General features: G+C 39.6%; 2 protein-coding genes across 4 annotated transcripts in view; both read right to left on the bottom strand.

The window, feature by feature from the left end:
- The window catches only part of ube2ib (ubiquitin-conjugating enzyme E2Ib), a 7,256-nt gene extending 5,218 nt beyond the window's left edge, over nt 1-2,038 (bottom strand). Inside the window, exon 1 of one of the 2 annotated variants that reach the window (XM_020606185.1) lies at nt 1,801-2,038. The gene's annotated coding sequence lies outside the window, so the exon portion shown is untranslated. Of the gene's footprint in view, nt 1-1,752 lie in introns of both variants that reach the window. The other variant, XM_020606184.1, reaches the window with a different exon arrangement.
- A 1,733-nt stretch (nt 2,039-3,771) lies between these two features.
- Nucleotides 3,772-13,732, bottom strand: part of kctd5b (potassium channel tetramerization domain containing 5b) — a 14,177-nt gene continuing 4,216 nt past the window's right edge. Inside the window, exons 2-7 of one of the 2 annotated variants that reach the window (XM_020606228.1) lie at nt 10,800-10,908; nt 10,418-10,509; nt 10,213-10,308; nt 9,911-10,015; nt 7,242-7,367; nt 3,772-5,401 (exon numbers count right to left, since the gene is read on the bottom strand). In XM_020606228.1, the coding sequence (XP_020461884.1) occupies nt 5,372-5,401; nt 7,242-7,367; nt 9,911-10,015; nt 10,213-10,308; nt 10,418-10,509; nt 10,800-10,908 (558 nt within the window). In that variant the 3' untranslated portion in view covers nt 3,772-5,371. The remainder of the gene's footprint in view (nt 5,402-7,241; nt 7,368-9,910; nt 10,016-10,212; nt 10,309-10,417; nt 10,510-10,799; nt 10,909-13,732) is intronic. The other variant, XM_020606229.1, reaches the window with a different exon arrangement.

Raw genomic sequence — 13,732 nt, 5'->3', positions numbered from 1 at the left:
TATGTACAAGCTAATATACTGGCACGGAAATTTGGTGCATGCTCCGTGGGAGTAAAACTGGCTTTGTTTAAAGCGTATTGTACTTCCTTGTACACTGCTCATCTGTGGTGTAATTATAAAAAGGGCAGTCTTCGGAAACTGTCAGTAGCTTACAATGACGCCCTAAGGATATTATTGAGAAAACCTAGATGGACGAGTGCAAGTGATTTGTTCGTGTCATCTCGAGTTAGTACATTTTCCGCTGTTTTAAGAAACCTGATGTTTAAATTTATTTGTCGCTTGAACTGTTCAAAAAATCATATCATTTTATTGTTGACTAATGTTTCACACAGTGACATGCGTTTTACTTCGGTTCTCTGGAAACACTGGTATACCTGTCTTTAAAGGGGCAGTAGTTTTATGGGTGTTCTTGTGCTCTTGTTTTTATGTATTTTCTGTTTTTATTGTTTCGTTTTTAAACTGTTCTTCTATTGCTTTTATTTGTTTTGAACCTGGACCTTGAGTCTGTAATAAAGTGTCATCATCAAATTAAATAATACGGTCTGAATGGTTCAAGCAATTCAAAAATAGCATGTCAGGTGGACATGTCTTCAATATTTTCCAGCACACTGCAAAACAAATGATAATGACAAAACAATCTAATTAATATTAAAAGCCGCTGCCCTAAATGTTTTGGTCAATTCAGACAGTTTTACAACTGAGAATTTAAAGCCCTACATTGGTAAAGTGGTCAGAGCAGTAATATCCCAGTATGACAAGGTGCATGCTTTCATGTTCTTATAAAGAACATAGCTTGGCTCCCCTCTGGTTTAGAAAGTGAAAGTGTGATATACCGTAAAATTCACTTTAATTTATTTTGCAGAGGTGACTACAAGTTATACCATGATGTTGCCAGCGAGCTTCAGTGCTAACTGGAAATGTCTAATGATCTCTATAGCAACGACGTTTCGGAAGCAAAGACTACGAGGTAACGCTAAAGCAATAAAACAGTAACGTTATTAGCAACAACTAGTGGCCGCATACAGAGAATGTGCAAACTTTCTAGCAATATAGTTGTACTCTACATTACGTGGCCAACTCAAGAAGTAATTCTAATCAGTGTTCATCGTCCTGACAAATAATAAGTTTAACCGTCATATCTGGGATTCTAAAAACCGCTAGCCAAGTTAGCCGGTGTTGATAACATGCATAGAAGAACGATTTTCCTACTCTCTAGGCACATGGTGTGTTACAACTAAATGAGGTCCAGAAACCGTCATCATTAACATTTTGTTTGTTCCATTTTCGCTGAGCTGCAGTGCAACGTTAAACTTGCTGCCAATACAACCGTCCATAAACTCAGTATCAAAGCTATTTGGTTAGCCGGTTAGCTTCATAAGCTAACTCATGTGCGCCAGAATCGTGCTACATCCCAACAGGCGCTGGCGCTGTTGGCGTCTGACACGGCCTGATGCAGCACAAAAATGCGCAATTGTACTTGATTTGGACACAATTTTGTGTCCAAGAAAAAAGTGATCATCGCATTTCTTCTAACGCCTAATAATACCAACTCTGGAATAGCAAACATGGGTGTGAAATATTGTGCAGGAATAAACTGTATCACAACCCATTAAAGAACAGGGACAAAGAACGCCAGAGCTAAAGGCGCACACTTGTGCATCACCACTAGCGAAAATGGCGCAAACAGAGGAGGGTAAAATATAATAATACACGATAAAATTAATACGTTATGCAACCCAGGTGTACTCCTACCTTTCTATATGGCTGCAGTGACTCTATTAATTAAGCGAAATGAGTTACCCGTGCTCAATTCCCGTTAAACCTTGTAAAGTTTCCCTCCTGAAAAAACCACCCGCTCCGACTCAAGCCGTGAGACACAAAAATAGCGGAGCCAAACTATCATCCGTCGTATACTTCCGCTTTTGCTTAAATACCATAGGAAGACCAGGCTGCGCATTTATCTTTTACAGGTTTGGGCTTCTGGATGTGTCGTTGTAACTCTCAAAGATTCAGCCGAAAGATTGAATCTTTTTAGTTGATTATTATCTTTCATTTCATTCGAGCAGCATAGCCCCTGCTACAAGCGCTCAGAATCCGACTTTGGGGTTGTTGGACTTCGTCATCTGTGGTCATGCGCTGTGCGACTGTCTGTGTTCTCAGTTCAAAAATTAAATAAGAAAAAGTCAAACACTGAAAATATACGAAACGCGTGTTATGGTAATTATGATTATCTGTTGTCCATTTGAAACGAGTCTATCTAGGCTTTATAACCAGGAAAGCAGACGATGCCCCATACAAGCAAGCGCAGAGGGATTTCTATTTTCTCAAATATGACATCTTTGGCTATAGTTCTCTAACCACTGCCTAATCAACTACTTTTGACAAATCAAACATTGCTGTTTATACAATTGTACAAATACACTGAAATTATACTGACGATGCTTTGGCTAAAATGATACATTTCTAACACTTTAAAGTCACGACTAAAAATCGGCATATTAACTCATCCTTTACGTTTAAAACAGGCATTTTTCCAGGCAACTATGTCATTGCAACGCGTTTTGAGAAACGACACAAGAGGTCGCTATTTATCAAAAAATGATTCGTCACGACTTGTCCGATGCCACTGTCTACAGGTGTGTGTACATTTCTGTGATGTAGCCTACATATCTGATATAACTTAGAATTATCTTAAAATTCTAATTTTGCGTTTAATGTCGCTTATAAAGACAACAGTAAATTAATATGAACCCTAACACGGGCAGAACAAAAATATGCCAACATAGGTATGAATTACAACATTTTTATTAAGTTTACCTTATGCAAGACCATACAGTTATCCCCTTAAACTTTGTATATTTTTGACATTGCATAAGATCATATATAAGTGACCCATGTAATGATATGAGAACCTAAGGTTCATTGATGTAATAGAGAAAAAATGACACATTCATTCTCTTTGATTACAGCTGTGATCATCTTCATCATGCATTACAGTGGTCTGTGGCTTATGACTTCTATACAAGACAAACTGGGCACTTAAAAGTATTAGGCTACACATTTGATAAGTGATAATGATTATCAATGCCAAATGCTCAACCTGACAACCTGTTTGTGAAGGGCATTAAAGGTAATACAGTGGCTAAAAGGAAGGGTTAAACACCTCTGATCAGAGTAAATAGGGTTATAAATGAACCAAGCACAAACACAATGTTATTTCAAAAAAAAAACAGAACTTGTTTCATCCTACTAAAAGTAAGAATGTTTGCCATTAGAGAGGGCGGAAAGCAAGACAGCCCACAATGCTGAATCATAGGCTGTCAAAAATGGATGGAGTATCTTATGTCTGTGTGAATGGAAGTTCATATGTGGGGTGCCACTGGCGCAGTCACACAAGGCAGACATATGTTAACGTGTGTGAGGGAGTGCAAGACAGTACGCAATTGAAAGGCTTCGAAATACTATAGCACATGTAAACATAGCCTAGCTCTGGCAGGAAATCCAGTCTACTTTGAAATGCTGCAAAAAAACATGCGTTTCCCCAACAATACAAAACTGTTTTAGTCAAGTGTATATGTGAGTAAATGGAGGTTTTTGTATCATCAGCAAGTATATATGTACAAGTGTGCCAGCATTAAGAAAAGCTTACTCATCCCTGACACTAAGATCAATGTGTACAATACACATAAGACATTGGATTTTGGTCATTGGGGAAAAAGGCAACACTAAATGAATGAAATATCCAACCCATTAAAAACCACACAACAAACCTGAAAACAACTTTCTATTTAAAAAAGTGTCATAAAATGCATATATTTACATTACAGGCTGTAAGCAATGCGCACAGTGTTTTCCACTGTAGTGCTTGTAATGCCGTGTATGAAATTAACACACTTCAAAATGCTTAGAAGACTATCACACTGCAGGAAAAAAAAATACATTTTGTTTTTGAACGTAACAGTCAACTTCGTAGCCAGCCAAGAATGGTTTTGTTATTGGTTCAAACATGTTCCAGGCATATTCTCAGTGAAAGACACCATATTCAGCATCAGCTATCAGAACCCTAACTTGGGAGATCTCTAGAATCCTGTACAAACAATGAAAAAGAGAAGTGAACATTGTCAAGATTCTCATTTTTAAAGATGCAGTATAAACAACTTTCATTTGAAGTCGTTTTCTATACAGTGTACAAAACGTGCAGTTTTAAGATTTAAATATTAATATTGAATTTGGATTATTTACATCAAAGTCCTTCACCAGTGCTTTCAAAACAGTTCCAGCCTACAAACCTCAAACAGCACAAATACATCTCCTCAAAACAAGATCTTAAAACAAGATGTTCCCTCAGACATACAAAGCAAACCAGTTAAGGAAAACTCAGAAGGCAGTGGGGGAAAAATAAAAAATAAAACATCTTAAAAAAAGTGCCACTGTCTCGGTGTTTTTCCTGGCAGTTAACAGTAACAGTTAAAGTTTCATTGTAAAACAGAATTCACACTTGATTTATTTTTTTTTTGGCAGTTAACTTTAGATTTATGAACATGAGGAGGTTTCATACCAAAGTAGTTTCAGAAAAAATGGACAAAATTAAACTTGGTATAAATTTGCACATTTAAAACATTTAGAGAGCAAAGCTTTAGTCCCTTATACTAAAAATACACATTTGCTGAAATCTTACTTTGAACCATTTTGAAGGCCCATTTGTGTGTGAAAGGTGTGTCCAATATTAAAGCTTTGTCCTTACAGTACAACTTATGGACTTATTGAAAACGTATTAGTTCCACAGCACACAACCACTCATGCGTGGGTAATTTGTAAAAGGCTAGCTGAACTCCTCATGATCACAAATCTTAGTGCAACTGCTCAAAATCTTTGGAAAAAACGTTTTTATCAATTTGTTTTTGGGGATGAATTTTACATTTAGTCTATCTCTATAACGTGCGCCAAATAAACGCACAGTTCCCTTTTTAAACACCTTGAGATCGATACTTTGTCGTGATAAAGACCATACCAGTCCCTCAGCAGACCCTTGAATCGGAGGATGTAAGAATGAACTCAACAGATGACCCTGAGTGATTGAGCCGGATCTGATGACGGCCTCATTTTATAGCATAAAACATTTGTAGATTACTATTTTCTTACCTTCAGAAGAAAAAAACACCACTGATTGAAAAAAGGTCCAGTTTAAATGTACAGGCACAAACTGTCAGTAAACAGACTTCTTTACATCAAAAAATAAAAGCATAAATGGAGGGAAAACAAAATAAATGCCCCCCCTCCCCTGTTTTAAATATCCACTGCACCCAACATTCTTCCACAAAGATGATATGTTTGCATCCTAACACCTGGAGCTCATAATACTGAGTCCTCTTCACATCCGAGAACCCCGTTCCTGAAGAATCTGCAAAGACAAAAACCAAACAAAGAAAAAAAAAAACACAATGTATGACTTGCTTTGAAAATCATGCAGCAATGACACTGTACAGTCTCCAGCATTTCACTAGTCACAGTCACTTTATTAGAATTTTTCTTTTCCACTGAAGCACCAATTCCTGCCATAGTGCAAAATCTCTCCTGGCCAGAAGCAGGAGGACATTTACTCTCCATGTAGGAGGAATCAAACACACTGAACAGGGTGAAGGAGGAGTGAGGAAAACAATGCGTTGTGCTAGAAAATATGCAGGGAGGTGGTTACAGAGCAAGATTGTGGGTGAACTCAAAAAGCAGGGAGCCTTGTCAGGTGGGATCAACCTTGGTACTGGAAAGATGTTGCCGACGTTCACCACAATCAATCTAAACTCCCAAAGAGATACATCCATTAGCTATACCCGCAGCATCAGTGCTGCAAATGCTAAACTACAACTACAATTGACAACAAAATGAAAACAGGGTATAATACCACTCGTTTCCCTTTACAAGGTGCTTTAGTGAGGGACAACAAGTCAAACTACAGCAGCTCAAGATTCAGCATGTCCTCCATTAACCACGGCTGTGAATATGACAATCACAAGGGTCTTATTTACACTACTGAAGAAAATAGAGCTCTTCTCATTTGGTTCCAAAGAGAGCAAGCTTCATTTGCAAAATCAGCCTTCGACCAGTCATCAGCGGGACCCATCTGGCTTTTGATCTAGCTTTGCCTTGTGGACTCAGCAGGCCAAAGCTGATTTTCAACTGGCACTGGTTTAAGTAGCTTAGGTTTCCAGTAGTGTAAAATGCATCAAGAGGGAAAAAAGGACAAACTAGGGAGGTGGAGAGGAGGCACTATGAGCAGTGAGTCACAAGTGCTCAAGCCTAATCAGTCATTCATTTCATAATCAGTCTTTTCATCCTCACTCTGAGCAGAATGCAGACAGCACAGAAGATGACAAAAAAGGGCAAGTCGTAAAACAATGAGGCCTAAAATACTGGAAAGGAAAAAAAACAACCTCTGAAGGGATTCACATTAACAACTAACTACATTTAGGGTCTATGCAAAAATACAAAACAGGTACAGATGTCATCCATGGACCTTTCACAAATGTCTGTACACTGGGCTTTTTATTCACAAATAACAGATGCTTATTATAAAAAGGACTGAGAATTTTAGTTTTTCTTTGTGTAGTAATGTACAGGAATCAATTAAGTTCAATGAGCCAATCTGGGTGTTGTGCCCCTGGAAACAGCAACAACTCGCTCTATATCTGCTAGAAAGACACTGGCAGTGGTTAAATTTCCCGCTAGAAACAAACAGTGCCATGAATGTAGGTCTAATGACGTGTTTCTTCATGTGCCTGCCTCCTGTTTCCCTCCTAAAGCCCTTGTGGAATTGACAGCCCTTGTACCACTCATCAGCAGACCTGCGCTCTCTAAATGCCCCCGGCGTAGATTTTACTGAGTAGACCTTTTCATTTCAGGTCGAATTTAGCAGATCTAAATGCTGGACTCATTCTAACTCCAAAGAGGAAAGCATTGCTTGGCTTTGAAATAGCCAAAACTGTCTGCTTTGATTTATAATCTTATTCTTTTCCTCTCCATCACCTGTGGTTATGCAGACATTCTAGTTTTTAAACTGTAACACTGAATATTCACAGGTTTCTCCTTCATAGAGGTTTGTCATCAATAAACGATGTGCCCTCAGTCTTGTCGTGGGATGCTCCTAAATGCACTGCAATTAATACATCCGGCACAGGCCATCTTTCACAGATGTTTGCTATTGATGGGTTTGCACCCGGCCTGTCCACACTCTTACACACACTCACCTTAGCCTTCTCACTAGGCTCACTGTTCGTCCCGTATGATTGATTGTGCAGCTCCTTGGAGACTACACACAGGAACTCGGCTTGGTCTTCGTTTCCATAATTGTAAGAGGAGCCTATGCCGACCAGCTGGAGAGACATGAGAGCAGAGCACAGAGGAAGAATTAGCCTTAGACTGATGAGTAGAGACAACACCGGGTTATCAAGGTGGTAAAACAGAAGCAGGGAGACATTAAAATAATGTTGAAGAGGTTGACAACCAAACAAGGACAGTCTACAAGTTCTTTCAACTTAAATGCAAGGTTGCTTAATATATTATTAAATGGTATTTTGGACAATTAGACAAAGACCAAAACAGCTCACGTAGACCAATCCAATTAAATAAATCTAAATTTGTTTTTCTAATTAACCTGCATTTTTCTTTTAGTAGATAAAATATGATGCAGAACAACATAAAATGTGAGTTGGAGTGGGGATGATTTGATAGACCCTCGGTCAGATTTATACCGAGGACGTCAAAGTTATACAATTACATGGTACACTGAGAATATTAGACCAACAGGGAACCCCACTCAAACTATTTAAACCAGACAGGAGACATGAGGAGACATGTTAGAGGCTTAGAGTTCAGGGCTACATTAAAATGTTTTGAGAATTTGTCAGTACATTTACCAAATAAAATGCAACTAAAACTGTATTTTCAGGACCTGCAGACATGCAAAACATTAGACATGCAGATCAAAGGGCAAACAAAGTGACCGATCAAAGTAATTAAAATAAAATAGGTTTCAAAACTAGTCAAAATAAAGGAAATAGTACAAAGATGCCACAGAAGACAAAAAGATGATCAGCAAATAAGTGCAGGGACTCAACAGGATACAGGAGGCAAACATGCTGGTCAAAAATAAATAGAAATCAATGGGAAATGGGTGGATTTGCCTTGGTAGGATGAGACTTGTTAAACTGAAGCTTGAACACTACAGTGTCTTCTACAAAGCAGACAGACGAACAAACTACAAAGTAGTTTGCTCCCGTCCATCGATTCCGTTCCACTTTTTAGCTCTGTGACATGACATTCGACTGCTCGTATTACCTTGTGAAGGATTTTCTCCACTGATTCCATGATAAATCATTTGGGATTAATCATATGAACACAGCATTCACTGAGTTCCATTCTTTAATAGATCTCGTGTGTGCCTGCTATTGCTTTAGTTACTGATCTAGCAGAAAAGTTTACTAAAGATGTTACAAGGAACTGGGAGAAACCAAAATTCAGCCAAGTGGAAGAACTCAGTGAAGCTGCTTTTTCCTCCAAACATCAGATTATGACAAACAAGAAAAGGACTGGTGTGAGAAAATCCTACAAATGGCACCTTCAAAATACATCTGAAAAATAATCACGGTAACTTTACTCCATTTCCAGTCACATCAGTCTAATAAAAAAAAGGACGATCTCTTTATGGACAAACTTCATCCACACCTTGAAAACATGAGGGAGGAAAAAAGGAATTCCTGCTCTTGAAGAACTGAAGAAGTGTGTGCACACTGCCAGTTACATGTATCCCGCCTGTACAAGTTCAGACACGTACTGCCTCATTAGCTGGAGACTTGTTGTTAAGGGATCTCTCTTAAATAAGGCATCAACACAGCAATAGATGATGAAATAATCTCAACTGGCTACCATGGATTCCACCTGTCGCACTGTTAAAACAATGAACATGTACACCACAGCATAAAATTCACCTAAACAACAAACCGCCTATATTACAGTGTCTCAAAGACAGCTGCAGGTCATTAAAGCTCATCTTCCCAAAAGACTTTCCTGGGCTGGTGACCGAGCTTTAGGCTTTCATAAGGAGTGTTTTCCCATCTGACCTGTGTAAGAAGATTAGTGAGATTTGAGCTCTGATGGGAGATCCAGTGATCCCTCCAAATACACACCTCCAACGCTCAAATGTGGTTTTCGCATTTGAAAAATTAGCCTTTGGCAGTTTCAGCCGAACACAAGTCGGCATGTAAACTTGACAGTACTGAAACTATTCACTCTTAATAAAGGGATCTCTTTCCCCAAAACAGCCAAGTAGCTACATCAAACTGTGAATGCCATATGAATTTTAAAAAAGATAAAATTAAAGCACAGACAAGAAAAACGGTGTTATGATCTCTTAGCCTGAGTGGTGAGCAAGCAGTACAAATGAACACTGAAAAGAGTCAACTCAAAAAATGATCAACGGCTACGGGTACATCCCAATTCCCATATTTGATCATTCCTCGATCCTCGCTCGACCCGGAAGTTGTTCAGGTCTGCCATCTTGAAAGACATCCCAAATCTCTTATTCCTGCTCTGAGGAGCGATGGGCCCGATGACCGAGGATTGAGGACAAGCTGCCCCTTTATCAGAAATCAGTGGGCGACACTTCAGATGAAGGATCAGACAAAATAGGTCTCATGTCTCTAAAAACATGTTTCCTCGGTTCCTTTCTCCTTGCATCTTATGTGAAAGGGACTAAGACACAACTAAAAGGCAAACACGAGGGAAATGTGGATGCGGTTAAAGGAATTGGGATGGACCAACATCTACACTTGGGACAAACAATGGCCAACGGGGTGTGTATAGACAGTACGAGGACCATGCAGTGACCAGCCCGTGGACAGAAAATTGTGGGACACACCTCTCCGCTGTTGTTTGGCAAAGCAGACTCCTCTCCCTTCACCTCCCTTGACACAATCAGCAGAAACTCTGACTGGTGGGCCCGCCCGTAACCTATACTGACAAGCTGCAACAACCAATCAGAGCACAGAAGGGATGCCCGGATCACGTATGGGGACATTGACAAAGATGTGATTTGCTGTTTGGCTTTTTAGCCGTTTCCAGTATTGAGGATTGGACTTTCTGGGTCAGTGTGAGCACAGCGAGGTGGGTGAAGCACATGACAGGGGGACTGCTGTGGTGACCTTGCAGGAAGAGCTTTACCTGCTCAAACTTCCAGCCGTCAGACATGGTGGACACCATCTGTGTCAGCTCCTCCTCCTGACACTGCAGCACCCGGTACACATGCTTCACCGGGACCTGAGAGGAAGGTCGAATGCATGAGACAAACGGTAAGGAAAGGGGAAATAAGACTTCACAAGAATGTTACATTCAGAGAGAAACCCAAACTTGACAGAAATTCACATACCTGTGATGTTTTGCAGTCACGTTCCCTGATCTTGTCCTTGATGAGCTTTATTAATGATATGATGTTGTAGAATTCGGCTTCTTCTAACACACCTTAAACAGTGAAAAGACTTCAGCTTTTCAGGCAGTCATTACAGTCCAACTGTTGTCGTCTATATTTACTTACCAATTTATATGTAATGCACTTGTGGTCTGTGGATGGATATGTAAGCAGCTCAGATGGAAATGTATATACCGCAAATTCTTGATATCACATTTAATCAACAACAATGAAGTGAAATACTGACAAAAACTGTTCACAATGCATTACATGTGTTATAGAAATCTATTTTGATTAGGAAAACACTTCTTAATGTTCATATCCGATTCCACAGACACATTACCTTCCTCTGCCAAGTCCCTGTTAAGCACCAGTTTGCCATGCCTCAAGTAGTTCAGCACTGGCCCAAAGTATGTGGGGTCTCTGTCTATGAGATAGGCACCTGTTTCATCCTGAAAGGCACAAAGGAAGAGGATGGGATTAGCAGAACAGCACTATATTTAGTCAGTTTTTAATTTGAAGAAACACTCCAAGATTTAGGAAATATGCTTGTTTCTGGTCACAACCAACAGGTTGAATAGTGGCATTATTGTATTTCTAGTAAAGATAATTTGTAAAAAAAAAAAAAAAAAAAGACAATCAATGAGCAGGTGTGTAATTTAATCGAAATAACACTGTGCATTAGTGAATATAACTCGAGGGATGAGAAATACAAGATCAGCTCCTGCGTTGATCATCTCTACAGGGGCTCAGAAGACATGTGCACACAGGAACAAACGCATTCAACAGCTTTGGGATATCACTTCACTATTCCCACAGGCCTTGGGTTTGAGCCCGATTCCTTCACAACCACTGGGTATTCCCCTATTTCTGTAGGTACTGTGATTAGACCGCCTTTGTCTCATGGGGAAACTAGAGGCTAAAACAATTAGAGCAGAACAGAAAAAGATTAGGAACAGCAGGCTGAATACACCAAGAGGACGAGGAGAAAGCACCGACAATTAACCTCGTGTGGTCTGCTACATAGTTGGCCCCTCATATAATATGAAAATCAGTCTGAAAAGTTGTCCCAACTACTGCAGCCAACATCGGTTTATTACTAAAAGTTGTTTAACACAATGTGACATTTAGTGAGTCAAATGTGCATGACATTCAGTACAATGCTCATCACAGAGGACAGGGCTTAACCAAATTTTGTGCTAATCCTCAAATCCTACAGGATGTTTGACTTTGCATCAGTCAAGTATAAGGCTTCAGGACAAAACCTGGCAAAATAGCAGCACTGCTGTTTAGTGCAGCACACACCTTAGGCCATGAGCAAACTCATACTGACAAGTCTTCACTAACAAACATGTATATTCGTAGTTAGCTCCTCTTCATGCGTGCAGAGATCCCACTCAAAACCCATTAGTCTTTCCAATAATGAGAAAAGGTCCCAGTGCATTCTCTTTTGTAATGAATCTCTGAACCCTCCTGGCTGCTGACCTCCTTTCCAGGGCAAAAATATCCCTGCCGGAGCCTGGTGGAGCTCTATTCTGGTCTTGCTGCCCTGTGTCACTTCCTTACACTCCCATAGCCCCTGAAGTTTAAGCACAAGTACAGGTGGGCCTGCATGGAGGAAACAGACAAGGCCAAAGCTGAACAAGTCACCATATTCAAACCACACTGTACATCATGGTTGATTATGAGATAAGGTTAAACTATACTCTTACTTGAAAGCAAAACAGGCTTCTTCATGTCACTGAACTGACTGACATGTTTGCCTGATGAGCATTATCTTTTCTTTTCTGCCAAAACAAAAAAAATCTGTCCAACTTCTACTTTGGTGTCACACATTGTTTTGCTGTCTGTATCATGAAATGGAATCTTGATAGCTTTATCAGCACTGGAGCACTACTGCTGTCAGCACTTCCAAGTAAACCAGATCCATAGACACTGTTCACAGCGGCCACACCGACATGTCATAGCAGGAATAGTGGAAGTAATAACATTAAAGACAGCTGGATTATTGGATACACCTGTGTTTGACAAGTCCAAATGTTAGCTTTTAAAAAAGGTCTATTCGACTTTAGTTTCACTGCACAATTTTGCCTGGAGTCATGTGCACCCCCCACTACAATAGCTCTGCATACTCACTATTTAGGAACCTCTGCTATAATAAGACCTTGATGGGAACCAGACTGAAATTATCTTTATTTAAAATTGAAAACATGAAATCATTTAAAAATATGTTTCTAGATTTGATATGCTACCGACATAACATTTGCTAACATTTTATTAAATATTTCATGTATTTTTATTCACAGTATTGCAAAAAACAAAAAAAAAACAAAACCTAAGACTTACATTTATACAACTTTAATAATTTATGGATTACTGCAACAGGAAGTTTTTTTTTTCCAAAGCCTGGATCTATCGGACTAACTGAAATAATTTTATGTATAATTAATTGAAATAAGTTTGAAAAGCACTACAATGCCTTTTCTCGGGAGACATGGTTTACATTTTATAGTCCTAAAAGCACAGTAGTAAACATTTAATTACAGCTCAATTCCACCTGGTGCTTTGGTTTCAGGGTTCCTAGTATTGCACATGCTGGTTCACTGTCACACCAGGACACCGGAATAACAGCGTCATTGTTAACATTATTAGTAGCACCTGTGCTCATCTTACCATGATACAATAAGTCCAAATGTCTGCTGTGGAAAAAGGCCATTTGTGCTCCACAAACAAACTATTGTTTAATGCCTCAAAGAAAGTTGCACTAATCAAATATGCAAAGGTACTGCAAAGGTACTGCATATGTACTCTACGCTATGTAGGCTTCCTCAAACTTTTGGCTTCCTGACAAGCCATTTTGCTGGCCCTCTGGGCATCCATGTATCTGTGGTCAATGGGGTGACAGTGACCCACTTTAGATGATTATGGAGGCTCTGATGTGGACCTACATGCACAAAGGGGACAGTGTTTTTAATTAAAAACAAACGGCTGTATCTCTGGGGGCCCACACAGGGAAGCACTGGGCAACAAACAGCTACTGCTGGGATATACTGGAGACAGATAGGAAAAGAGACCAAATGGAAGAATTAGGAAGAAATGTATTGAATTAGAAAGCCTGAAGTGCAGCCTTACAAAGTTCACCATCTCTCTGTAATTCGATGATCACGGTGATGAAGAAAAGAGCTTAACTTTGAATATCCATCCATCCATCCATTTTCCTCCGCTTATCCAGGACCGGGTCGCGGGGGCAGCAGTCTAAGCAAAGATGCCCAGACT

The sequence above is a fragment of the Monopterus albus genome, unplaced genomic scaffold (genome assembly GCF_001952655.1).
Source record: "Monopterus albus unplaced genomic scaffold, M_albus_1.0 scaffold76.1, whole genome shotgun sequence".
Lineage (NCBI taxonomy): Eukaryota > Metazoa > Chordata > Actinopteri > Synbranchiformes > Synbranchidae > Monopterus > Monopterus albus.
The sequence above is the reverse complement of the archived record's forward strand: the minus strand, read 5'-3'. Positions and strand labels throughout refer to the sequence as shown.